The sequence below is a fragment of the Rhineura floridana genome, chromosome 2, assembly GCF_030035675.1.
Source record: "Rhineura floridana isolate rRhiFlo1 chromosome 2, rRhiFlo1.hap2, whole genome shotgun sequence".
NCBI lineage: Eukaryota > Metazoa > Chordata > Lepidosauria > Squamata > Rhineuridae > Rhineura > Rhineura floridana.
Window position 1 is genome coordinate 12,807,328 of NC_084481.1, and position 25,858 is coordinate 12,833,185.

The 25,858-nt window shown below is 43.6% G+C and overlaps 1 protein-coding gene across 7 annotated transcripts in view; it reads left to right on the top strand.

Annotated features, from left to right (window-relative positions):
• PIKFYVE (phosphoinositide kinase, FYVE-type zinc finger containing) overlaps window positions 1–25,858 on the top strand; it is a 139,079-nt gene that overhangs the window by 92,196 nt on the left and 21,025 nt on the right. For 5 of the 7 annotated variants that reach the window (XM_061607829.1, XM_061607828.1, XM_061607827.1 and 2 more), the window contains 7 exons: window positions 2,253–2,313; window positions 8,000–8,155; window positions 9,483–9,603; window positions 16,317–16,412; window positions 21,452–21,535; window positions 22,522–22,616; window positions 23,321–23,485. In XM_061607829.1, the coding sequence (XP_061463813.1) occupies window positions 2,253–2,313; window positions 8,000–8,155; window positions 9,483–9,603; window positions 16,317–16,412; window positions 21,452–21,535; window positions 22,522–22,616; window positions 23,321–23,485 (778 nt within the window). The remainder of the gene's footprint in view (window positions 1–2,252; window positions 2,314–7,999; window positions 8,156–9,482; window positions 9,604–16,316; window positions 16,413–21,451; window positions 21,536–22,521; window positions 22,617–23,320; window positions 23,486–25,858) is intronic. The other 2 variants (XM_061607830.1, XM_061607832.1) reach the window with 1 other exon arrangement.

A 25,858-nucleotide genomic window follows, 5' to 3' on the forward strand; every position in this document is an offset into this window, starting at 1 on the left:
CAGCCAGGAACTTATCCTTTTGACTCTTGCCCTTCTTGGCTTATTAAAGCTTGCCAAGGGAGTATGACTGAGTGGATCCAGGGCGTGGTCAATGCATGGTTTGGGAGGGAGTGGTTCTAGCCACCCTGAAAGAGGTGATCATCCGACCACTCCTAAAAAAAGCCCACCCTGAATCCATTGGTTTGTGACAGCTACCGCCTGATCGCAAATACCGGTGATTGAGAGGGTTGTGGCACAGCAATTGCAAGTACTCTTGGATGAAACAGATTATTTTGACCTATTCTAATCTGGATTCAGGCCTGGTTGTAGGACTGAACTGGCCTTGGTTGCCCTGATGGATGACCTTTATCAGGAGAAGGACGGGGAGTGTGACCCTGTTGCTGTTACTTGATGTCTCAGCGGCTTTTGATACCATTGACCATGGTATCCTTCTGGGTCAACTTGGTGAGATGGGTACTGGAGGCACTGTTTTAGAGTGGTTCTGATCCTATCTCCAAGGTTGTTTTTAGAGAATAGCATTGGGTGACTGTCTTTCAGCCCCCTGGCAGTTGTGCTGTGGGGTGCCGCAGGGTACCATCTTGTCCCTGATGTTGTTTAACATCTATATGAAGCCCTTGGGAATGGTCATCAGGAGATGTGGGGTGAGGTGTCAGCATTACATTGATGATACCCAGCTCCATTTCTCCATAACATCTGAATTGGGAGAGGCCGTGCAAGCCCTGGACATCTGCCTGGACTCGATGGTGAGTTGGATGAGGGCCAATAAACTGGTGGTTCCCGAGTTCAGATAATTAGTCAGTTGCCTGCTTTGGATGGGGTTGTACTGTCTCTGAAAGAGCAGGTTCATAGTCTGGGTGTGCTTCTGGATCAATCTTTGTCGCTAGAGGCCCAGGTGACCTCGGTGGCTAGGAGTGCCTTTAATCACCTTCGGCTGGTAAGACAGCTGTGGCCGTTTCTGGACTGGGATAGCCTGACCACTGTTATCCATACACTGGTAACCTCCAGGCGGGATTACTGTAATGCACTCTATGTGGGGCTACCCTTGAAGTTGGTCCGGAAGCTGCAGCTGGTGCAAAATGTGGTGGCACAATTGTTGACTGGGGCAGAATATTGCCAACATGTCACCCTGCTGCTGAAAGAATTGCACTGGCTGACCATTCATTACCGGGTCAAGTTCAAGGTTCTGGTTTTGGTATACAAAGACCTATACAGCTTGGAACCAGGATACCTGAAATATTGTCTTATCCCTAATATGCCCAGTCGATCACTGCACTCTGCAGATGAAGGCCTCCTGCAGATGCCATCTTATCAGGAGGTGCATTCTGCACAACCTAGGAACTAGCCCTTTAGCGTAGTGGCACATACCCTTTGGAAGTCCCTCACCTTAAATATTAGACAGGCGCCATCTCTATTATCTTTTTGGCACCCATTCAAGACTTTCCTCTTTCAACAAGCCTTTTAAGTAGACACCTTATCTCAGTCTGTGCCTATGTTGGAATCGCTTTTAAAGATGTTTTGTTTTAATATATTTTAAAGTCTGTTTTTAAGATGCCATCTTATCAGGAGGTGCATTCTGCACAACCTAGGAACTAGCCCTTTTAGAGAGTGTTTTTGTTTGCCATCCTGGACTCCTGCTGGAAGGAAGGGCGGGATATAAATGTAATAAATAATAAATGTTAGAAGTAAACTGTATTCCTACCATGCAGAGGGTGATTCGCTCACTTACTGAATGATGCAAATAAATGAGTTGGCTGATTGCACACTGATGATAATCTAGTCTTCTGAATATATGGCTCATTTCTAAGTATGATTACTGTTGGAAGCAAGTCCCACTGAGTTCAATGAGACACTTCTTTGTGGGTTTCTCACATGCATCTGATTAGCCACTGGGAGAACAGGATGCTGAACTAGATGGGACTTTGGTCTGATTCAGCTGGGCTTTCCTTACGTTATATTGTCTTACTTGCTTCCAAATAAGTGTGCATAGGTGTGCAGTTCTAAAGTCCACTGAAAATTTTACCTATACAAATTAATAAAGTAACTCCCTTGGTTAGACTTCACTTAAATAAAGATTCACTTTGTGAAAGAGGGAAAACCAACATTAGTTCTGGCTTTAATTATCAATGTAACTTGTCAATACCAATATTAGTGTAACTTTTGGTATTGATGCAGTCTACAATGAGTTCATGGCAAGTAAGGTAATGCAAATGCAAATATGGAACAGAAAATTCACATTGCTTTTTAATCCCCAGATCAGCTCAATGGATGCCTCTCCTCGCAATGTTTCTCCAGCACTACAAAATGGCGAGAAAGGTGTGTTTGCTTTCTCTAAGATGGTTTAGCCCTTTGCATTAATTGTTATACTGCAACTGAATGCCTCTCGTAAAAGCTTTCAGAATGCACCTTCCCTGTTCTGTTCCTACTTTTTTTACTGGGGTATTACATGGGGAGGAAATGTCTTTAGTGGGAGTGGCCTTTTGTATCATATGCTTATGCTTGTTTAAATCCACTTTTTGGGATGTTTAGCTGTCCGCACAGTGTTACATTGATTATTACTCCTGGCTTTCATGTTCCCCATTCCGGACTCCCACAAAACAAAGAACAAATTCCTGAAAATGCCCTTCTTCAATTGATGGAGAGGCAGTAGGCCAGAATGCAGCCCAGAATAAGGTCAGACTGCTTTGAATATCTGGCTCGTGCAGAAATATCACTGGTCAAAAGTGTAAATGGAAAAAGGAATAATTTGCTGTGCATCACCGTCAAGCTATCTAACCTATTTCTTGGCTGACACCCCTTCCCTGGGGGATTCTCCTCTTAGCATTGGGTGGAGGGATTTCCCATTCTAGGCTCTCCCTCTCAGAAGCATGGCAGGAATAAAAAGAAAGGGTTGTTATTGCAGGAGATTGCTTTGTTTTTGACAACAAGCACCCAAATGTACATGATGAGGTAGACTTAATTATCCAATATAAGAGGAGCAGGAGGTTGTTGCTGTTGGTGCATTAAATGCCTCTGTTTTTTCCTCATAATAAAAAGAACTCTGAGGGCATAATTTTCATGTCACCCTCCAGAAACAAAACTGGAGATACGGCTAGTGAGTACAACAAACAACAAACAAAAAAGACTCGCCTGGAAGTCGCAGCCCCTTGCTTAAAAGCAGCCAAAGATTAAAAGCAGCCAAAAGCTGGTCTAGTTTGTCCAGGCCAGAGTGCAAGGCACCACTTAAAACTACAGGGGAACTTGCACTGATAAAAGTGGTTGTTGTCAGCAAATAAAATAAAAAGAGTAAAAGCTAGTTAACCTTTCTTAGTACCACTAGTCAAAGTCCTTAAACAGCCTCGTCCCTCACTAAGGAAGGAAGCCTTCCTTCCTGCCTTCAAAGGAAGGAAGCCTGAGATAATCTTAAAGAGTTAAGCCCCAGCTGATAGTTGAGCCATCAGCCTCAATTAGCGCATCATTGGCTGGCAGCAGTAGCTGGGAGGAACCAGCCACACATATAAATTCAGAGCACCCTAGCAAGGGAGCCCCAGCTGACGAAGTGTCAAGGCCCCAGCTGACAAAGCGTCAAGGCGAGTTAAGCAGCAGGGCGAGGAGGCCAGGGAACACTCTGCCCGTCTGTTCCCTGACCTCAACCAAACCGCAGTTTCCAACCCATTGACGTAATAAACCTTAAACAAAACTATGCAGGTAAGAAGCCAGCGGGGGTGTGGGGGCTTTCCAGTGTTTTGCACTGCCTGCAGCATCTGCCTGTTGGACAGAAGTCGTGGGTGTGCTCTCGGTGCAATGAGCTCCTGGCTCTCCGGGAACGACTTCATTTCCTTGAGGCCAAGGTGGCTGACCTGGAAAAGCTGAGAGAGGCAGAGAGGTGTGTGGAGGAGGCCTTCAGGGACGTTATAGCTGTGTCCCACTCCAAGGATGATAGCTCTTCTGCTATCATAGAGAACTATGGTCTCAGGGAAGGAGAGCATTCAGCTGAGGTAGAGGGAAACAATCCCTTAGAAGGGACCCATTCCTTGGGGGATGAGCAGCTATCCTCTCTTGCCGAGGATATATCTCCAGACGGTGGAGGGATCCTTGTAGCGGGTAATTTGATCATTAGGAACATAAACAGTGGGGTGTGTGATGGGTGTGTAGACCGCAAGGTGTTTTGCCTGCCTGGTGCGAAGGTTGCGGATATCTCTTGTTGTTTAGATAGTTTGGTAGACAGTGCTGGGGAGGAGTCAGTGGTCGTGGTGCACATTGGCACCAACGACATGGGGAAATGCAGCCGTGAGGTCCTGGAAGCAAAATTTAGGTTGCTAGGTAGGATGCTGAAAGCCAGGACCTCCAAGGTGGCTTTCTCTGAAATGCTACCGGTTCCACACGCAGGACCAGCCAGACAGGCCCAGCTTTGCAGTCTCAATGCGTGGATGAGACGATGGTGTCGGGTGGAAGGGTTTGGATTTGTTAGGCACTGGGGAACATTTTGGGACAAGCCAGGCCTGTACAAAAGGGACGGGCTCCACTTGAACCAGAATGGAACCAGACTGCTGGCACTTAAAATTAAAAAGGTGGCAGAGCAGCTTTTAAACTGACTGAGGGGGGAAACCCGACAGGAGCTGAGGAAAGTCCGGTTAGGAATAAACCTCCCCCTTGGATAAAGACCAAAGAAATGATGAAATGTTAAAAGGGGTAGGCCTAGAAGTAGGCATTGTGAGAGCAGGTGCACAGGATATAAATTCAGAAGGGCAAAATTACCACAGGCCAAACCACAAGTGCCAAAGACACTTGAAGAGAGACACTGCTTACAAGTGCCTGTACGCTAATGCTAGGAGCCTCCGAACCAAGATGGGAGAACTGGAGTGCTTGGTCTTAGAGAAGAGCATTGATATAGTGAGCATAACGGAGACCTGGTGGAATGGAGAAAACCAGTGGGATACGGTTATCCCTGGATATAAACTATATTGGAAGGACAGGGAAGGACGTATTGGTGGCGAAGTCGCTCTATACATGAAAGAAGGCATTGAATCCAGCTAGCTGGAAACCCCAAAAGAGGCAGACTCCTCCACAGAATCGTTGTGGGTGGTGATACCGTGCCCCAGGAAGGATTTAATACTGGGAACGATCTATCGTCCCCCTGATCAAAATGCTCAGGGAGACCTTGAGATGAGATATGAAATTGAGGAAGCATCCAAACTAGGAAATGTGGTAGTAATGGGTGACTTCAACTACCCGGACATAGACATATGTGTTCCAGTCATGACAAAGAAGCAACATTTCTAGATATTCTAAATGACTATTTCCTAGACCAGTTGGTCATGGAACCGACCAGAGGGACGGCAACCCTGGACTTAATCCTCAGTGGGGACCGGGACCTGGTGCGAGATGTAAGTGTTGTTGAACCGATTGGGAGCAGTGACCACAGTGCTATTAAATTAAACATACATGTAACTGGCCAATTGCCAAGAAAATCCAACATGGTCACATTTGACTTCAAAAGAGGAAACTTCACAAAAATGAGGGGATTGGTAAAAAGAAAGCTGAAAAACAAAGTCCAGAGGGTCACATCACTCGAAAATGCTTGGAAGTTGTTTAAAAACACTATATTAGAAGCTCAACTGGAGTGCATACCCCAGATCAGAAAAGGTACTGCCAGGGCCAAGAAGATGCCAGCATGGTTAACGAGCAAAGTCAAGGAAGCTCTTAGAGGCAAAAAGTCTTCCTTCAGAAAATGGAAGTCTTGTCCAAATGAAGAAAATAAAAAAGAACACAAACTCTGCCAAAAGAAATGCAAGAAGACAATAAGGGATGCTAAAAAAGAATTTGAGGAGCACATTGCTAAGAACATAAAAACCAACAACAAAAAATTCTATAAATACATTCAAAGCGGGAGACCATCTAGGGAGGCTATTGGACGAGAAGGAAGTCAAAGGTGTACTAAAGAACGATAAGGAGATTGCAGAGAAGCTAAATGAATTCTTTGCATCTGTCTTCACAGTGGAAGATATAGGGCAGATCCCTGAACCTGAGCTAACATTTGCAGGAAGGGATTCTGAGGAACTGAGACAAATAGTGGTAACGAGAGAGGAAGTTCTAAGCTTAATGGAGAATATAAAAACTGACAAATCACCAGGCCTGGATGGCATCCACCCGAGAGTTCTCAAAGAACTCAAATGTGAAATTGCTGATCTGCTAACTAAAATATGTAACTTGTCCCTTGGGTCCTCCTCCGTGCCTGAGGACTAGAAAGTGGCAAATGTAACGCCAATCTTCAAAAAGGGATCCAGAGGGAATCCCGGAAATTACAGGCCAGTTAGCTTAGCTTCTGTCCCTGGAAAACTGGTAGAAAGTATTATTAAAGCTAGATTAACTAAGCACATAGAAGAACAAGCCTTGCTGAAGCAGAGCCAGCATGGCTTCTGCAAGGGAAAGTCCTGTCTCAGTAACCTATTGGAATTATTTGAGAGTGTCAACAAGCATATAGATAGAGGTGATCCAGTGGACATAGTGTACTTAGACTTTCAAAAAGCGTTTGACAAGGTACCTCACCAAAGACTTCTGAGGAAGCTTAGCAGAATAAGAGGAGAGGTCCTCTTGTGGATAAGGAATTGGTTAAGAAGCAGAAAGCAGAGAGTAGGAATAAACGGACAGTTCTCCCAATGGAGGGCTGTAGAAAGTGGAGTCCCTCAAGGATCGGTATTGGGACCTGTACTTTTCAACTTGTTCGTTAATGACCTAGAATTAGGAGTGAGCAGTGAAGTGGCCAAGTTTGCTGACGACACTAAATTGTTCAGGGTTGTTAAAACAAAAAGGGATTGCGAAGAGCTCCAAAAAGACCTCTCCAAACTGAGTGAATGGGTGGAAAAATGGCAAATGCAATTCAATATAAACAAGTGTAAAATTATGCATATTGGAGCAAAAAATCTGAATTTCACATATATGATCATGGGGTCTGAACTGGCAGTGACCGACCAGGAGAGAGACCTCGGGGTTGTAGTGGACAGCACGATGAAAATGTCGACCCAGTGTGCGGCAGCTGTGAAAAAGGCAAATTCCATGCTAGGGATAATTAGGAAAGGTATTGAAAATAAAACAGCCGATATCATAATGCCGTTGTATAAATCTATGGTGCGGCCGCATTTGGAATACTGTGTACAGTTCTGGTCACCTCATCTCAAAAAGGATATTATAGAGTTGGAAAAGGTTCAGAAGAGGGCAACCAGAATGATCAAGGGGATGGAGCGACTCCCTTACGAGGAAAGGTTGCAGCATTTGGGGCTTTTTAGTTTAGAGAAAAGGCGGGTCAGAGGAGACATGAGAGAAGTGTATAAAATTATGCATGGCATTGAGAAAGTGGATAGAGAAAAGTTCTTCTCCCTCTCTCATAATACTAGAACTCGTGGACATTCAAAGAAGTTGAATGTTGGAAGATTCAGGACAGACAAAAGGAAGTACTTCTTTACTCAGCGCATAGTTAAACTATGGAATTTGCTCCCACAAGATGCAGTAATGGCCACCAGCTTGGATGGCTTTAAAAGAAGATTAGACAAATTCATGGAGGGCAGGGCTATCAATGGCTACTAGCTTATGATGGCTGTGCTGTGCCACCCTAGTCAGAGGCAGCATGCTTCTGAAAACCAGTTGCCGGAAGCCTCAGGAGGGGAGAGTGTTCTTGCACTCGGGTCCTGCTTGCGGGCTTCCCCCAGGCACCTGGTTGGCCACTGTGAGAACAGGATGCTGGACTAGATGGGCCACTGGCCTGATCCAGCAGATTCTTCTTATGTTCTTCACAAGTAGAAGGGGCTAAAATTAGTGATTGTCGGGGGCATGCTTATAGTTTTTTCTCTTACAGCTGAAGGGCAATATAAGTGGTAAAAGGCGGTGTGTGTGTGAGTTTGTATGCCCATTTTGTATCTGTCTCCAGGCTATGCTAAAGGCAAATAATGGAGCCTTCAGTAGTATGCTTTTTGCGTGTTGTGTCATCTTTAAGTAGTCACCTGGGTATGTACTTTTCCCTTTGCAGAGGATCGTTTCCTGACAACCTTATCGAGCCAGAGCTCCACAAGCTCCTCTCTTCTCCAGCTTCCTACCCCTCCTGAAGTCCTGTCAGACCAGCTGACGGGGGGCACTTCCTTTGCCAATGCACAGTCTGAAGCAGACACCGCTAGCAGCTCAGAAGGTATCCTCAGTGGTATCCTCAGTGGTATCCTAACCTCTTGCTTCCCTGCCTCCAGCCCCATTGTTTGCTGAATCGCATCGCAAAAAATGCATCTGTTCATTGGAGTCATGATAAGCTCAGTGTTTTTCTCTAGTGTTTGCCCTTTTCATGTGTACTATGCTGCCACCGCCAACAAAACAGAACAAAACAAGTCAGAATTTGATGTATTTGTTGAAAGAGTGACTAACTTGAAGAAACCAGAAGGGTATATATTTTAAGGCAGAAGTAAGACTGGCTTTTATAATCACTCAAAAGGGCAAAATAAGGATGCCAAACACCCTGCTATATTGTGACGCTGGATATCTGGCTCCTTTTTTAACTTGACTTTAATTACAGCTTTAACAAATGGTTGGTTAGCATTAAATATGATAAGAAAGAACATTGGCATAAGTCAGCCAAAGTAGGTAAGAGAACATATACCCTTTTGTTCTGAACTCACGAGGTGGACTTAGGCAAGGCACTCTCAGCCTCAGCACCCCCCCCAAAAAAAAATACAATGCAGGGGATAATAATACTAACTTGCATTACAGAGTTGTTGTAAGGACTATAACTGGATAAAGCATGTGAAGCTTTTTGAACATTGGAAAGTGCTATACAAAGCATTATTATTCTGTAAGATTCTACCTGAATTCTCCCTCACTAGTGACTAGACTAGTGAGTAGAAGATCTGGAAGGAATGAAGAGCTTTTATTTTATTTAAAATATTTATATCCCTCCCTTCTACTCTACAATAGACAGCTCACAATAAAATCATACCCAGTAAAAACACAAACCTTGCCATTAAGGGATTTTGATGGATGGATGGACAAATTCAGTTTCCATTTGAGACTTGGTGTTGCTGGTTAGACCATACAGTATGGGGCTAGGGAAATCTGTGGCCTTCCAGATGTTGTTGGACTCAGACTCTCATCAACCACAGCCAATCATCTGGAGGGCCACAGGTTCCTATCTCTGATGCAGAGTCTAGCCATTTGCAGCATTCATGTTTCATAGGTCTGTCTCTTCTTTCCATAGAACTGCAGAGAGTCTGAGCCATGGACATTTGTTTGTGTAACTTGTGCACAAGACAATCAAAGGCTTGGAGATCAGTTTTTTTACTTTTGGTGTCATGAGCTAATGTCCTTGCCTTCATTTCGTCAGTAATGGGATAACGTGATAATCATTTAATAGCTTATATTATCCACATAAGAAGAGAAAACAGATGACTTCTATACCTTTCCTGGAGTGAGCAAATATTTGGGCTCTGGTTATTAATAATATTAAGAGATGTATGCTTTTTAAATTCCAGATGTGTTTGATGGGCATTCGCTGGGGTCCACAGACAGCCAGGTGAAAGAGAAGTCCACCATGAAGGCTATTCTAGCTAATCTGTTACCTGGAAATAGCTACAGTCCCATCCCATCCCCTTTGTAAGTAATATCAGCATCACTGAGGAGCAAGACAAAATAGCTTGTGCAAAATATATTTGTCCAAGTAGACAAACTTTGCTACTTGACTTCATTGTCCGTGGTCAGGTGCAAGGCTGCTAATCTTTATACGTTTTATTGTATAGGGTGTGAAGTGGTGATCATAAGCAGTCCTATGGAGCAATATACAAAAGTAGGCAACTGAAGGCCCTCTATCTTATGGATGACTACCTGTAGGCTCCCACTGACTGCTTAAAAGGCCTTTGGTATGTTCTTATACCTAGTTTAAGAAGGGCTGAAAAGCTGCACTTTGCATATTTTCCTCAGGTAGTCCGACATCATGTGGGATATAGCGCCATCTAGCGTCCGAAGGCAAAAATGAATCAAAGTCAAGACCTGGGGCATCGAGCCCCTCCCACTCCAGTTCATTCTTGCCTTCGTTCGAAGCATTTGGATCTTTAACATAGCTAGTTTGTGATTGAGTGCGTGGGACTGATTGATTTTATTTAGCCTTACTCCCTTCCCTCTTCCACAGCCTTTTTGCCTGGATCGTTAGTTTGGGGGGGTTTTCTTCCTTTTTTGTCTAAATTTCTCCCCCTCCTAAGTATCTTTGTTGGGGGTTCTGGTGGCTGCCATCCCCCCGTGGGGCTTTTTCATCTCCTGTGAGATGGCTCCTGGCTGGGAACCGTGACTGCGGTTTCCTTTTTTCAGTTTATTGCCTCCTACCACCGCCTCTCCTTAGACACCGGTGTTTTTAAATTTTTCCTTCAGCCGTTTTGTCGGAAGCCACAGCTGTGGCTTCACTTTCAGTTTATTCCCCTCTCCTCAGCCCATTCTGGGACTCCGGCGGCTGCCGTTTCTTTCCCCTTTTTTAGTTCAGGTGTTTGGCCTGAGACGAGCCTTAGCAGGGGGTACGCAGCTGCAGCTCCCCCTCTGTAAATTTACCTCTGCTTTTGTTTCATCCAGGCTTGGGTGACGCTTGCAGGCTTAGCAACCTCTCTGGGAGCCTGCAGCTGCGGCTCCCTTTCCTGTTTCTAGCTCCTACTGCTGGCTTAGTCTGTTTTGCGGCGGCGCTTATTTTTACAGGCACCTCTTGGAGCTTGCCCTTGCTACCTGTTTATCTGGCTCCCTCCGTGGCCGTTACTGGTCCATTCCGACCGTTTGAAGACCTTTGCCTACCCGCCATTGCTCCTTCTTCCCGGCCGCCATTTTGTTTGATTTTTCCCGCCCTCTTTGCGGGCACCAGTTTGTTTTACTCCCTTTTCCTGCCTTTTCTGTTCTCCTCTGATTGCATTGCCTGTGTAGCTATTTAGCAGGCTCTGTAAGCTTTTTGAATTTAAATATAATTTATAGAGAAATCCTGCACGGGTCATCGCTGCAACGGTCTCTCAACCCTTCCTGACAGTTGGTGCTGTTGGCATTGGGACTTATCTGCATAGCAGTTGCATATTGGGACTGTACATTCTCCCACATCTGTGGGCGCGTACAGAAGTTGAAGTGGCCACATCACTGCTGCGCTGTGCATTTGGGACTGTACATCCTCCCCCACCTGTGGGTGTGTACTAAAATACCACGCCACACCACACCCCTCACCTCTATGTGTGTGTTGGTGATATACATACTGCAGCTGCATCTCTGGGGGTGTACAATGGCAGATCAGCACCCAGAGGCACAGTTGTCTGGGGCAAAGCAACCCTGCAAGCTCTCACAGCACAAGTCTGATAAACAAAAACAGCCCAGACTTCACGCCAAGGCCAAGGCTTAAGACCAAACACCTGTCTAGCCACAGTGCCAGCAAGTGAGCACGTTACATTTCTGTTCCGCATTCTGAGGCTGCTAACCAAGAAAAGCTTGACAGCCCTCTTTCATTCCCCAGCTGGATCATCTGGGGATGACTTCGAGGATTTCCCTGACCAGCCCGTGGTCTACCCATCCCAATCCATTTTGCCACACCAGTCCGGCACGCCCCCTGGAGCTATACCTCAGCAAGGGCACTCACCTACTGTGCCTCAACAAGCCTCTTTACTTGGACTGCAGTTGTCTCCTGAGTTCCTTTTGCAGTTAAAGGATATGCTAAGCTTCTTATCACAAGAGCAGTCGAGAGCCCAAACAGCTCCATTACTCCAGCACAGTGAGCAACGGCTTTCCTGTGCTCCAGCTCCGTGTGGCTGTACTGATGTGGTGCCTCCTCCCTCACCTAACCCATTTGATGTTGTTAGAGGCAGGATTGGAGATGAGATCCCTAGTTTGGAGGATCCAGCGTATTCCCTTCAGGCCGAGTGAGATGAGTGGAGCGATGAGGCAGAGCTCGAGGAGGACACATCATATCGCCTATTTGATACGGCAGACTTTCTTCCCCTTGCTCATAGAGTTCTGGGCACGTTAGGACTCCAGGCTCCACAGCCTGAATCTGACACCCCCCCAATCAAAGGGGCCAAAGTCCTCAAATCACCCAGATCAATGGATCACTACCTTCCTGTGCTGGACCCCGTCGGCAAACTGACCAAGGAGGAATTGGACCACCTGCTGCAGGCACGCTGCTTTTCTGTTATGGCTAAAAGACTCTATGTATTGGCCCCGGACTTCATGAATCGCCTGAATGTCCCGGGCATCAACGAGCCGGTCTCTAGTTTGACTTCAAGATCCCTCCTGCCTAAACAAGGGAACTCACAACTGAAGGATCCCTTTGAACGTTGCATGGACTACGCTTTGTGTAAAAACCATGAGGCTACCCCTTCACTATTCAGGCATCTGCTGCAGCTTCCATCTTTTCAAGAGCATCTATGATGTGGCTGGACGAACTCTTGGATGATCCCAACCCAGACCCTGTCAAGCTCCGAAAGGGCCTGGTAAAGTTACATAAGACTGCAGCTTTCGTGGCTGATGCCATATTAGATGCCACCCAGCTGGGAGCGTGAGCCCTAGCCTCACAGGTGGTAGCTCGGCATACCCATTGGCTCAGGCACTGGGGCACTGACTCTATGGCCAAGGGCAGCTTGTCAAGGGCACCTTTCTCTGGGTCTTTACTCTTCGGAGACGAAGCCCTCAAGGCAGACTTAGTAGACCCTAAAGACAGCCGAAGACCAGTATTGGCCACTTCCAAGAGAGAGGATCGTAGGACGTTTAGACGTTTCACCCCATATCATTCCTTTCAGCCCTTTCGAGGAGCATGGCCTGCGATTTTCGATCTTCTGATTTCCACTCCTCCAAGGGAACCTGGAACGGACAATGCTTCCAAGGCAGAATCCAGAACCGGGGAAGTCAAGGAGCCTCAACTTCAGCATATGGCAGGGGAGCTCATCAGCGCAGACAATACTGACGCTTTCCCTGTAGGGGGCAGATTGCTACTGTTTGCAAGTCACTGGTTGCGTCTGACACGGGTCGCTTGGGTCAGAGATCTCTTCCTTCACGGTTATGAACTGGAATTTTGGATGCCCCCCCCCAGACAGGTTCATTCCCTCCCTCCTACCCAGAGTTCGAGACAGGTGCCGGATCATGCGGGAAGCCATAACTCATCTTCTCGACATAGCTGCAGTAGAACCTGTACCACTGGAGGAGAGAGTGCAAGGGGTTTACTCTCTCCTATTTGCAGTTCCCAAGCGAGATCTGTCATGGAGGGCGGTGTTAGACCTCAAATTTGTCAACCGCTTCGTGAAATATCGACAGTTCAAGATGGAGTCCCTGGCGTCAATTATAGAGGCTCTACACGAAGGGGACTTCTTGGCTTCCATTACATCGTACTATGGGCTCGACCCCACACTCGACCCTTACAGTGGGCTTTACTCCTTTTCCAACAGGACATTGCCACGTCCAACCACCGGACAATCTACCTGCATCCGTCTCTCCGTGCTTCTTTCCATTGGTGCACGACAGTCGACAATTTCAGAGAGGGAACCCCGTCCTGAGAACCAGACAGAACTGTAATAACAACAGATGCCAGTCTGTCCGGATGGGGGCCCCACTGCAATTCCCTGTTTGTGCAGGGCATCTGGTCCACCACAGAAGCGAGTCAGAATATCAACTGGCTGAAACTGAGAGCAGCCCATCTGGCCCTTCGACATTTTCAGCCTATATTCCTTCTGCACCATGTTCTGATTCTCACGGACAATACCTGTGTGAAATCTCATCTGAACAGGCAAGGGGGAACCAGGTCACAGCTTCTCCAGACGGAAGCGTCTCAACTCTTCGACCGGGCTGAGATACATTTGAAGTCACTGAGGGCAGAACATCTCAGCGGTATTTTGAACATTACAGCTGACTGGCTAAGCAGACAACAGGTGACCCTGGGAGAATGGCAGCTTCACCCCATGGTGTTCAGTCTTTTCCAACAATGGTTCGGCATCCTCTCAGTAGACCTGTTTGCCTCCAGTCACAATTACCAGTTGCCTCGCTACTTCTCCAGGTATCTGGACACCAATGCGGAATTGGTAGATGCACTGTTGACACAGTGGCCAGCAGGCCTCCTATATGCTTTTCCCCCGATACCACTACTGAGTAGGACCTTGAGGAAACTACGACGCGAAAGGGCCTGTCTGATCCTGATAGCCCCATACTGGCCTCGCCGACCGTGGTTCTCCGATCTACTCTCCCTTTCAGTGATGGACTCTTGGAGGTTGCCACTCAGGCCAGATCTCCTCTCTCAGGGTCCGATATGGCATCCGGACCCCACATGGCTTAATCTGACAGCGTGACGTTTGAACGGGGACATTTGATTCGTTCAGGACTTTCTCAGGAGGTTGTGGACACAATCCTCTCGTCTAGAAAAGTCAACCTCTCCTATCTACCAGAGCACTTGGCTTGCCTTCTCTAACTGGTGTGACTCTCAGAACATCCAACCATCTCAGGCTAATGTTCAACAGATGCTGCAATTTCTAAATAGAGGTCTGAAGATGGGGCTTAAACCTAACACCTTGCGTCGCCACGCCGCCACCATATCCTCTATCCTCTCTGTCACATCTCCTAGTGTTTCTATGGGCTCACACCCACTTGTCAAACGTTTTTTGAGGGGAGCCGCCCTACTCTCGCCGGCAGTTTGTCACCATTTTCCTTTGTGGAGTTTATCAAAGGTCCTGCAAGCCCTGCAGCATCCTCCTTTTGAGCCCCTTCGATCTATGCCATTACGACTTTTGTCCTTCAAAGTCCTGTTCCTTGTGGCGATCACCTCGGCTAGAAGAGTCTCAGAGTTGGGGGCACTGTCCTCGGCCCGCCATCTCTGTATTTTCCATAAGGACTCAGTGGTATTGTGTTTGGATCCCTCCTTCCGTCCCAAGGTCGATTCAGCATTCCACCGTAACCAGGACATTGTTCTTCCCTCGTTCTGTCTGAATCCTGTCCATCCACTGGAGAAGGCCTGGCACTCGCTAGATGTCTGGAGGGCCCTCAAGACCTACGGTCAATGGATTCACTGTTTGTATCCTTTCATCCTCGTACTCTGGGGGAAAAGGTGGCTAGTTCTACGTTACCTTGTTGGTTGCGTGCCTGCATTGCATTGGCCTATGAGTCTCTTCAGCTGCCAGTGTCTCGTAATATAAAGGCGCACTCAACTAGATCAGCAGCCACTACGGCTGCTTTCGCAACCAACGCCCCTCTGGCAGAGATTTGCAGAGCGGCTGTATGGTCTGCCCCAAATTCTTTCATAAGACATTATAAGATAGACCGTTACGCTTCTGGTGATGTCTCCTTCGGGAGGCGTCTGTTACAACAGGTTATTTCTGACAAGTAGCCAGGGGGCGGTCCCTCCCTATTAGGGGCTGCTTTGGTACATCCCACATGATGTCTGACTACCTTAGGAGAATGTACAATTGGTATCACCTGAAGGGTGATTTTCTCAGGTAGTCCGACATCATGGCCCTCCCTGTTGGAGGCTATTTGGGTTTTTGGTTCTTTGCAAATTATCACTCTTCAAAGTTATACTGTTTAAACTATTTAGCCAAGTCAAGACCATTTTGGAACTGTTCAAATGCTTGTCAACTTTGGGTTATTATTTGGGACAATGTTTTCTTGCTGGTAGGCCCGTTGGCCTTTGGTGTCTTTTCAGATATATCTCACTTTGGTCTTGTCACAAATGAAATGGAGTGGGAGGGGCTCGATGCCCCAGGTCTTGACTTCGATCCATTCTTGCATTCAGACGCTAGATGGCGCTATATCCCACATGTTGTCGGACTACCTGAGAAAATCACCCTTCAGGTGATACCAATGGTACATTTTCTGCATCCTTCCTCTGGGAAAGGGAACGCACCAGTCTGGAACTTTAACCTTCAGCTAGGTATCGACAGCAAGCTGTGAGTGAAAGAAGAAAACAACAACTTTGGATCCTTATCCATATACTCCAGCCAATGGGCTAGACTAACATAAAATTCGTCTTCCATGTGACTAATTTGTGAGATTTGCCTAGTTTACCATATAAATATATATGTATATATTTATTATTACTACTTTATTTTTTTCTCCTGTAGGAGCCAAGCGTAGTTAACAACACCCGTATAATACAGTCGACATAAAAAATAATAATTAAAATACACATCCATCTGTGGCATCAATAAAATATATATAATGTAACAGACAATGGTAATTGGAACAGTTATGTTCCAAAAGCCTGAGCAAACGAAAGCTTGTTTATAGGCTGTCTCTGTTGGCTGGGAGATCTATTAATGGAGGATTGCTTGATCTTGAACAAACATTACGCTACAGCTTAATCTGTTGTGTTCTTAATGCAGTGAGCCTGACAAGCATTACTTAATGTATGAGCATGAACGTGTTCCTATTGCCGTCTGTGAAAAGGAACCAAGCTCCATCATAGCCTTTGCTCTCAGGTATATTGGTTTGCTGTATTGGTTTATGGTTTTTATTTTTCTTTACCTCCATGTTTAGGAAATGAAATGCTTCCTCTTTTATAGCTTTTTATCTGCAGTTAGGAATATTGCTAAGATGTATCATATCTTGGAGAATTATACTACTTCCTTTTTATGCTTTACTAAGAGCACCCACCTTGATTGTACAAGGGCCCATTCAATAAAAGGGTAGTGTATCAGGAAGCGAGGTTAATGGAACTTTTCCCTTGGACACTTAGCTAACCCAGAGCATTTTTCATGAACACTTATTGACCTTCTGGTGATTGGCTTTGTGCCAAGGGGATTTAGCATGTTTCATATAGTAGGCTTTCTAATGTACATGGATTAGGGTAGCGTGTGTGTAAAAAAAAAAACACCCTTGAGCCTTCTTGATAAGGCACGCTAAAAATCTAAAATGCTGTGTGTGATTGTCCACAAATACTGTAAGTACTAGGTGGAAATAAAGTATTTTGTGCAGCCTGCTGAGTACTTATCAGATATTTCCTAACTTCTTCAATCCATTCTGTACCATGCTTTAGCTATGTTTATCAAGATATCTATCTTAACATTCACTATACCATTAAAATACCCACAACATCTTAGGTGTGCAGTGTTGGGCTGTATATCAGATTCAGCTAAGTCCCAAGCCCGTTCAGATGTTTTCGGGCCTTGGCTGAGTTGGGTTCAGATAGCCACAAATCGCTACAGGTCAGATTGGATGACCCAGAGTGACCCACAGCTGTCTTGGGGTAGGGCATCAGGCAGGAAGAAGAGGCAGCCATGGCTCTCCTTCCTGCCTGAGCATCGCCCCATAGGATCATTACTTGTACTCATCAGCTGATGAGAGGAGGGGGTGATTGTGCAGGGTAGTGTTTTGCAAAACACTACCCCGCACAGCCCTGCTCTCAGGGTGTGTTTAATAGGGTGGTTTTTTACCCTAATTAAACATGAGCCCCACCCCCAAACTTATTCAGGAGTGGCTCTGAGTTGGGGGCGGTGTTGACCTGATGCCTTCCCCAGATTGGAGCCATTTGGGGGGGGGGCTATCAGAGCTTGGAAAAGTTACTTTTTTGAACTACAACTCCCATCAGCCCAATCCAGTGGCCATGCTGGCTGGGGCTGATGGGAGTTGTAGTTCAAAAAAGTAACTTTTCCAAGCTCTGGGGGCTATGCACAGCCCTAGTAAAGTGTTTTAGCTAGATTGGTATAATCTGTATAAATGTGTCCTTTTTGTAAATGAAGCCTTGATTCTCTAAAGTGTTCTTAATTGGATAATTAATGGAGAATTTCGTATGTAAAATAAGTGCAGTACTTGTTCTGCCAAGTCTCTTTTGAGAAAATCTTTTGTTTCCAACTCTGCACAGAATGATTTGGCAGGAAGTTGGGCCCCAGTTTAATCTTAAATGTGGGAACCATTTCCCAATGTCAAGATTTCATGGTGTAGTAATGAGTATTTGAATACAAAAACTATATGGGTGGGGCCTGTTGTTGTTTTGGTTCCTTCCAAGAAAATAGTCCTTATGACCAGGGTGCTGATTAGGTGGGGAAGGACCCACACTATTGGTGCTAAATGTGAATGGGGCCCGAGGACAATGGTAAATAATACAGGAGAAACGGTGCCTGTTCCTGACCAAGCATAGTCCTCCATGTGCCCCTCAGTGATGCCTGGTAAAAGAAACACACAGCATGACATTGTATTCAGAACCTTCTTGTCCCTGCCACCACCCCATGAAAGGGCAGCCAATGGAATAGGGATGTGAAAATACTGAATTGTGAAGACTTGAAGTCATGCATTTCTTTCACTGTGCATTACCGGGGTAACACAGGTTAGTTTTATTATTTATTACAAACATTTTTACTCATCGATTCCACTGGAGTACTCAAGGCAGATAATAGCAAACAAATAAAACAAAAAGTAGCAGAGCACTAAAAAGCAGCAATAAAACCTTAGCAATAGAAAGCACCAAATAACTTAATAAAACCAATAACATTTATGCTACTATTGCTACACATTGCTTTGTTACATCCAGTGAGATCCTCACCATCACAGCACTAATGGAAGCCTCTTAATTGTGTCTGAATCAGTTGAAAAGGTTCTTGGATGTTCTAAAACAAATTTCTTTACACTTTGAAATAGTAGTGGCTGGTGGGTCGGAAGGCAAGGAGCCCAACAGTAGGTGGAGCCAGAGGCAATGATAGGCAGAACCAACTAATTCCAGTTTTGTCCCCATCTTCCTTCTGGCTGAGTTCTACAAGGGCAACACTGAGACTAAGGAGAAGAAGCTGATGGGCAGTTGTAAATAAGAAGGCAGGCAAGTAGGGCTGGCTGAGAGTAGACTGAGGTGGGTGGGGCAGTGCCCCATTTGCCCTAATGGACCAGCCTCCACTGCTTTGAAATTCACTATCCAGAAAATAGACAAAGCACTTGTTCTTCATCCTGAACTATCCTTGAAAGGGATGATTTAAAAGCAGATGTATTTGAACTTAAATAAAACTCCCCTTCCAAATTGGATTTTGTGCCTTCCAAAGGTTTTTTTTTATATGCCACTTCTGCATTGTTTTGTGGATAGTCTTTTGCTCCTTCTTTTCTTCTCTAGACTTTTGATCTCCTGAGCTGCACTAAGCTAGTATCTGGTCTCTGGAGAGTGCTGTTACGTTCAAGTCCTGCTTGCGGACTTCCCATAGGCATGGAGACCGTAAGAACAGGATGATGGCTTGGATAAGCAGGCTCTTCTTATGCTTTTTTTTTTTTTTTTACAATAATTTTTATTCAAATTTTCATAAAACATAGAAAACAAAATCATAAAACATTCAAAGACCAAAAACAAAACAAAACAAAAATGATTAAACAAAAAAAAATAAAATGTTGACTTCCCATTTGTCACATATCAAATCAGTTATAGGTCTACAATATATAACAATCCTGTCTCTTAAATCATATTATAAAATCACTTTCCTCCAGTAGTTATCTTAATTAATCATCAAATCTCATAAACATTACTTTATTCTTTCCACAAAAAGTCAAAGAGAGGTTTCAATTCTTTAAGAAATATATCTATCAATTTTTCTCCAAATAAACATGTCAATTAATCCATCTCGTTAATAATTATAATAATCTTATTGTCATAACCATAGTCCAAATAAACATTTCGATTAATCCATCTCATCAGAATCTGTTAGGTCCAATAATTTCAATAGCCATTATTCCATTATCCCTATTAATTCCATCTTCCATCTTCAATAGTCCTGTTAAGTCCAGTAATTTCAGTGTCCAATCTTCCATTATCAGTATTCCATAATAATCTTGCTGTTGTAGCCATAGTCATATAATAAGAGTCTGATGGGAATTTCCTCTATCCCAAATATTTTCTTGCCATCCATTCTGAATAAGTTGCTGAAATACTGTTGTAAAGTCATATCTGTGTTCTTCTTTTTTACAAAATGCACTGGCTCATCTCTTAAGAGTTTTTCCATTGTCACATGGCTGCAGTTAATTCCATAGATTTTCTCTATATCAAGCTCCATCACATCATTCCAGTCCAGAAGATTATCCAAGCCATTGATAACTTTATCTCTAATATCTTCATTAATTTCTTCAGAGATAACATTAAATTCCAAACAGTAGATTTTATTTCTAAAATCCATAAACTCCAGATCTTTTTCCAATTCCACATTTGTTCCAATCTCCAGGGCTTGTATCTTCCCTTTATTTTTTCTTTTCTCATCTCTGATCTCATTCTCCTCTCTCACAGGATCCCGTATTTCTTTAAGCTCCTGCGTCATTTTGCTCAGTTCAATTTTCAGCTCCTTACTACCCTGTCGCAGGGTTTGTTTCGTTATCTCAATCTCATCCATTATTTTCTGAAACATAATTACTTCCAGATTCTCAGCCACTTTCTTGATTGCCATTTTTAAAACCACGAAAACAAAGCAAAACAAAAATAAAGAAGAACCACTTCTTATTTCAGCAACAATTGGGTTAATATTCCAGGCTTGATGACATCACAGTATAAACAGAGCAACCTGCCTTATCTCTCTATGTTCAAGAATGCAAAACAAATTTAGTTCCCAGCATCAAAACAGTTAGTGGCGTTGTGAAGAAGCAGATTCGTCAAAATAAAATAGACCAAAAAGAGAATAATAGTCCCAGACAATATAATATTCCTCGGAATAGAAATCAGGAATAGAAATCCCTCTTCTGTTTATTATCTTTAGAATGCACTTCCAGGACAGCTTTTTGCGACAGAAACAGAGATAAGCTGTTAATTTCGTGAATAACAGAGAAGAGCTATATCTCACCCAGAAGTTGTCCAAAGCCGATCAATCTGACAAATCTCCTTTTGCTGCAACAATTTAAACCAAGTAAAAAAAATAATAGAAAGAAGGGTGCTTGCCTGTTAGTCCGTTCTCTCTTTAAAGAAAAGATAAACGTATCGCTTAAGCAGATAGAGCTTGTTAGGAAGTCCGTCTGGCATTGTTGGCTGGACCTTATCTCATAAATTAATGAAATCCAGTCCTCCCAACAAAAACAGGCTTTGAGGTTGATCTCTACGTTTCTCCCTGCCCGGGAGAAATTTCATCAGTCAAAAAAAAAAAAAAATGTTCTGACTGATTTATATCTGAATAAGCTTCTTTTGAGGCGGGAGCCCGTCCCAAAAGCAGGCACAAGCGAAGTCACCCTTCCCGGAAGTCAAGGCTCTTCTTATGCTTTTCAGGTGGAGGCTCACATGATCCTCCATGTTTTCCTGCTGCACCAAATAAATTACTCCCACACTGAAAACTAGCATGTCAAAAATATTCTAATTTAGCCTTCTAATTTAGGCATGCCATTTTTTTTCATTTTGAGGCTTTGTTTTGCATGGAGGAGCATTCCATCATGTGAGCCATCACAATCTGAAACGTTACAGCCCAGACATAGGTTTGCCTCCTCAGCCAGAACTAGATTTAAGTCCTGTCTGTCTCACACTTTGAACTGTGTTGGGCAACTGGTATAAAACATCTTATTTTGCTTTACTCTTCAGTTGTAAGGAGTACAGAAATGCCTTAGATGAATTATCCAAAGTGTCTCTGAAGAGCAATGCTGAAGAGGGACTTCAAACCAACAGGTGACAGTTATCTATAGTAGTGTATTGAAGTAGTGCTGAAGTCTTCTTACACCCTTGAGAATTACTAGCAACTTCAGGTTTTGGTCAGTATTACAGGGCACCAGGAAATTCAGCTTCATCATAAATAGGTGTCTTGACAACAACCTTTCTTTACATCTTCTGCCAGTAGATGATGTACTTCCAAGGGCTTGGGTTCAGAATGAGTACTCTTAAAGATTGCATCTTAGAGTCTAGATTCTTAATACTTTTCTTTACCATGATATTGTAATATGTAAAGCAGGATATTATTTGCTAATTCCAGTGTTCTGTTGATCAATTAAGTATAGTTTTAGTGTCCAGGCTGTATGGCATGAAGCTTGATATTAAATCCTGAACGCCTATTTATATATCTATCAGTGGCTATTTATGAGCTAAATCTCCAATTTTAGACGGATGATACCTCTGAATACAGCTTGTCCAGGGAGCAAACAAAGGAACTTTTTTTCTCTTTGTTGGCTTTGAAGGGGAGGAAATGTGGGATTTGATGAGATGTTGGTCTAATCCAGCAGGGCTCTTTATATATTCTATAGCAGTGTTTCTCAACCAGGGAAGCATGCCTCACCTGGGGGGTTATGAACATCTTCAGGAGTGGCGCAAGTGTTTCCAAAAAATATGTACAATATAAAAGTATGAAAAGTTATATTTGGAAGTTGAAAAGATTGTGCACAGCTTATTACATGATTTGCACATCATCATGGGTGTGCCGTAGTTCAGAATTATTATTGGAGCTGCCTTTGAAGGGGGCCATGAGATTTTTATGTTAGCTTAAAAAGGGTGTGTGAGTTAAAAAAAAGGTTGAGAAGTACTGGTCTGTAGAAAGTTTCGCCATGGCTGTGGAAGCTGCTGGTAAAGGTGTGCTGTTCCTTCTTACAAATGATGGCAGTGTAGCTGTATTTATATCAGATATATTCTAAATGCTGTATTCTTTCCTTCCCCCCTCCCCCCAGCAGTCTGGCTGAGACCAGAGCCAAGAACAGCAGTCCAGTTCGGCTCCCTGAGACGAATGCGGGGCAGTCAAACCAAGTGGCAGAGGCAGAGCAGCGTAAGAATTTAAATAGTCTGTGGTGCTGCTTATTTTTCTGTAGCTTGTGGCTTCAGGACATAATGGCATTTAATTTAAGCAAAAAAAACCCCAAATAGTGAGAATCAAATCCCAGTATATACTAGCTCACGCTTGCCTAACTTTTTGTATTGTTCTGTACCAACCTTGCATTGTTCAGAAACTGTAATACTGATGTGAAAACCCATCCGTTGCTAGCTGTGTCCAAGTATTTTTTTAAAAAAAACACACGTCATAATGAATTAGTGTACAGATTTCAGCAGCTATTAAAAGAGACATAGCTGCTGACTTCAAGTGCAATTCTTAAATAAATTTTTATTTGAAAGAACAGAAGATTCGTAAATGCTGTAAGATGGAATTTTGGAGGGGAGGTTCCTTTAAGAATCTAGGAAATTGCCTGGTTCCCTGTTCACTGCAGAATGGATTCTTAGCTTAACCATATGGGTAAATTTTCCAACTCCCCTTCCACGCAGTCACTTCAGGGGTCCCTGCTTTCTCCTAATACCCTCTGCCCCACCAAAGTTATTAGACAGAATGGGATAGAACCCCAAAATAGCTGTAGTCTTTTGCAACAGTGTAGAAGAACTGGGAGCCTTTGATGGACTTAGGCTGGAATCCATTCGGCTTAGTGATGGAACTAACGAGGAGTGAGCATGCCAAAGATTTTGTTCTTGCTTTGGTTGCAGCAAAAAAGCCATATGGAGTTCTGTCCTTCTTCCGTGGTACGGGAGGAAAGAGCCCTGATCTCTCTTCTCAGAAAAAGGAGACTTTGCGTGGAGCAGACAGTGCCTACTATCAGGTTGGCCAGATGGGCAAAGAAGGGGCAGAGAACCAAGGAGTGGAGGCTCAAGGTACAAAGTTTTTAAATCTCTCTTCCTACCACCACTTTTTTTTTATCATTAATTTTTATTATTCAAATTTTCAAAAACAAAACAAAACAAAACAAAAATACAAATTAATAAAATAAAATGTTGACTTCCGATTTGTCGCAGATCAGTTATAGGTCTACTATATATAACAAACCTGTCTCTTAAATTATATTACAAAATTACTTTCCTCCTGTAGTTATCTTAATTAATCATCAAATCTCATAAACATCACTTTATTCTTTCCACAAAAAGTCAAAGAGAGGTTTCAACTCCTTGAGAAATATATCGATTTTTCTCCAAATAAGCATATCAATTAATCCATCTCATCAAATCTATTAGGTCCAATAATTTCAATAGCCATTCTTCCATTATCAGTGTTAATTCCATCTTCCATCCTTGCACCCATAATAATCCTGTTAGGTCCAGTAATTTCAGTAACCATTCTTCCATTATCAGTGTCCCATAACTTGCTGTCATAGCCATAGTCATATAATAAGAGTCTGATGGGAATTTCCTTCATCACAAATAATTCCGTGCCATCAATTCTGAATGTGTTGCTGAAATATTGTTGTAAAATCATATCTCTGTTCTTCTTTTTTACGAAATGCACTGGCACATCTCTTGAGAGTTTTTTCATTGTCACATATCTGTAATTAATTCTATAGATTTTTTCTATGTCAAGCTCCATCACATCATTCCAGCCCAGAAGTTTATCCAAGACATTGATAACTTTATCTCTGATATCTTCATTAATTTCTTCAAGGACAACGCTGAATTCCAAACAGTAAACTTTATCTCCATATTCATAAACTCCAAATCTTTTTCCAGTTCCACATTTGTTCCAATCTCCAGGGCTTGCATCTTCCCTTTAATTTTTCTTTTTTCATCTTCTGATGCTTGTCCAGTTGTATCTCTGATCTCATCAACCTCCCCTCTCACAAAATCCCCTATTTCTTTAAGCTCCTGCTTTATTTTGCCAAATTCAATTTTCATCTCCTGTCTGCCCTGTCTCAGGGTTTGTTTCGTTATCTCAATCTCATCCATTATTTTCTGAAACATATTTACTTCCAGGATCTCAGCCACTTTCTTGATTGCCATTCTTAAAACCACGAAGAAGAAAAAAACCACTTCTTATTCCAGCAACAAAGGGGTTAGTATTCCAAGCTTGATGACATCACAGTGTAGACAGCACAGCCTGCCTTATCTCTTATATGTTCAGGAATGCAAAACAAATTTAGTTCACAGCATCAAAACAGTTAGTGGCATTGAGAACAAGCAGATTCGTCAAAATGAAATAAAATAGTCCCAGACATATAATACTCAAAAATTCATAAATCAGATTTATTTATTTTTTTCTCTTCGGAATAGAAATCCCTCATCCGTTTGTATCTTTAAAATGCACAATTCCAGGCCAGCTTTTTGCAATAAAAACAAAGATAAGCTATTTCGATTTCTTTCCTCCTTAATTTCGTGAATGAAAGAGAAGAGTTATAACTCACCCAGGGATTCTTTATAGCTGATTCATTGACAAATCTCTTTTTGCTGTAACAATTTAAGCCAGATGATAAAAATAGAAAGAGGGGTGCTTGCCTGTTAATCCGTTTTTCTTTAAAGAAAAGATAAACATCTCGCTTAATCAGTTAGAGCTTGTTTGAAAGTCCGTCCGGTGCTGCTGGCTGAACCTTCTTTCATAAGTCCCCCCAACATACACAAGCTTCTGTGGTTAATCTCTACGTTTCTCCCTTCCCGGGAGAAAGTCTTTACCAGTCAAAAAAAAGTTCTGACTGATTTTAAAACTGAAAAAGCTTCTTCTGAGACGAGAGCTCGTCTCAAAGGCAGGCACAGTGGAAGCAACCCTTCCCGGAAGTCCTCTTCCTACCACCACTTTTGTGGGCATCTTCTCATTTAGGAAATGCTTACAACTTCAGAAGATTAACACCTATAAACAAAAGCTTCTGTAAGACATGCATAAATATATGTTGCTAGGGGCTGTGGGGTGCCAAGCTCCCCCCTTCTCCTCCCGTACAGGGCACTGAAGCTCCCCTCCTCTCTCTCCCCCCCCACCGGGTGCCAAATCTGCTGGCTGGCCTGCTCCAAGACTCAGCCTATCACCTGGCATCCTGTTTTGGCCATGGCTGCTATGTGGCTGTCGTGTAGCTTGCTGGCTCGGCCTGCCCCCTCCGTCATACTGTGATGTCATTATGGCATGATGGCTTACATTTTTATATATAGATAGAGAGTTGGATTCCCTTTCCTTTTCTCCCCCTTCATCTTACTTTCCGAAGAAGAATACCTCTGGGTCCATGTGGCGCCCAAAGGCATTGTGGAAAAGAAGGGAAGAAGGCAAAGCACCTG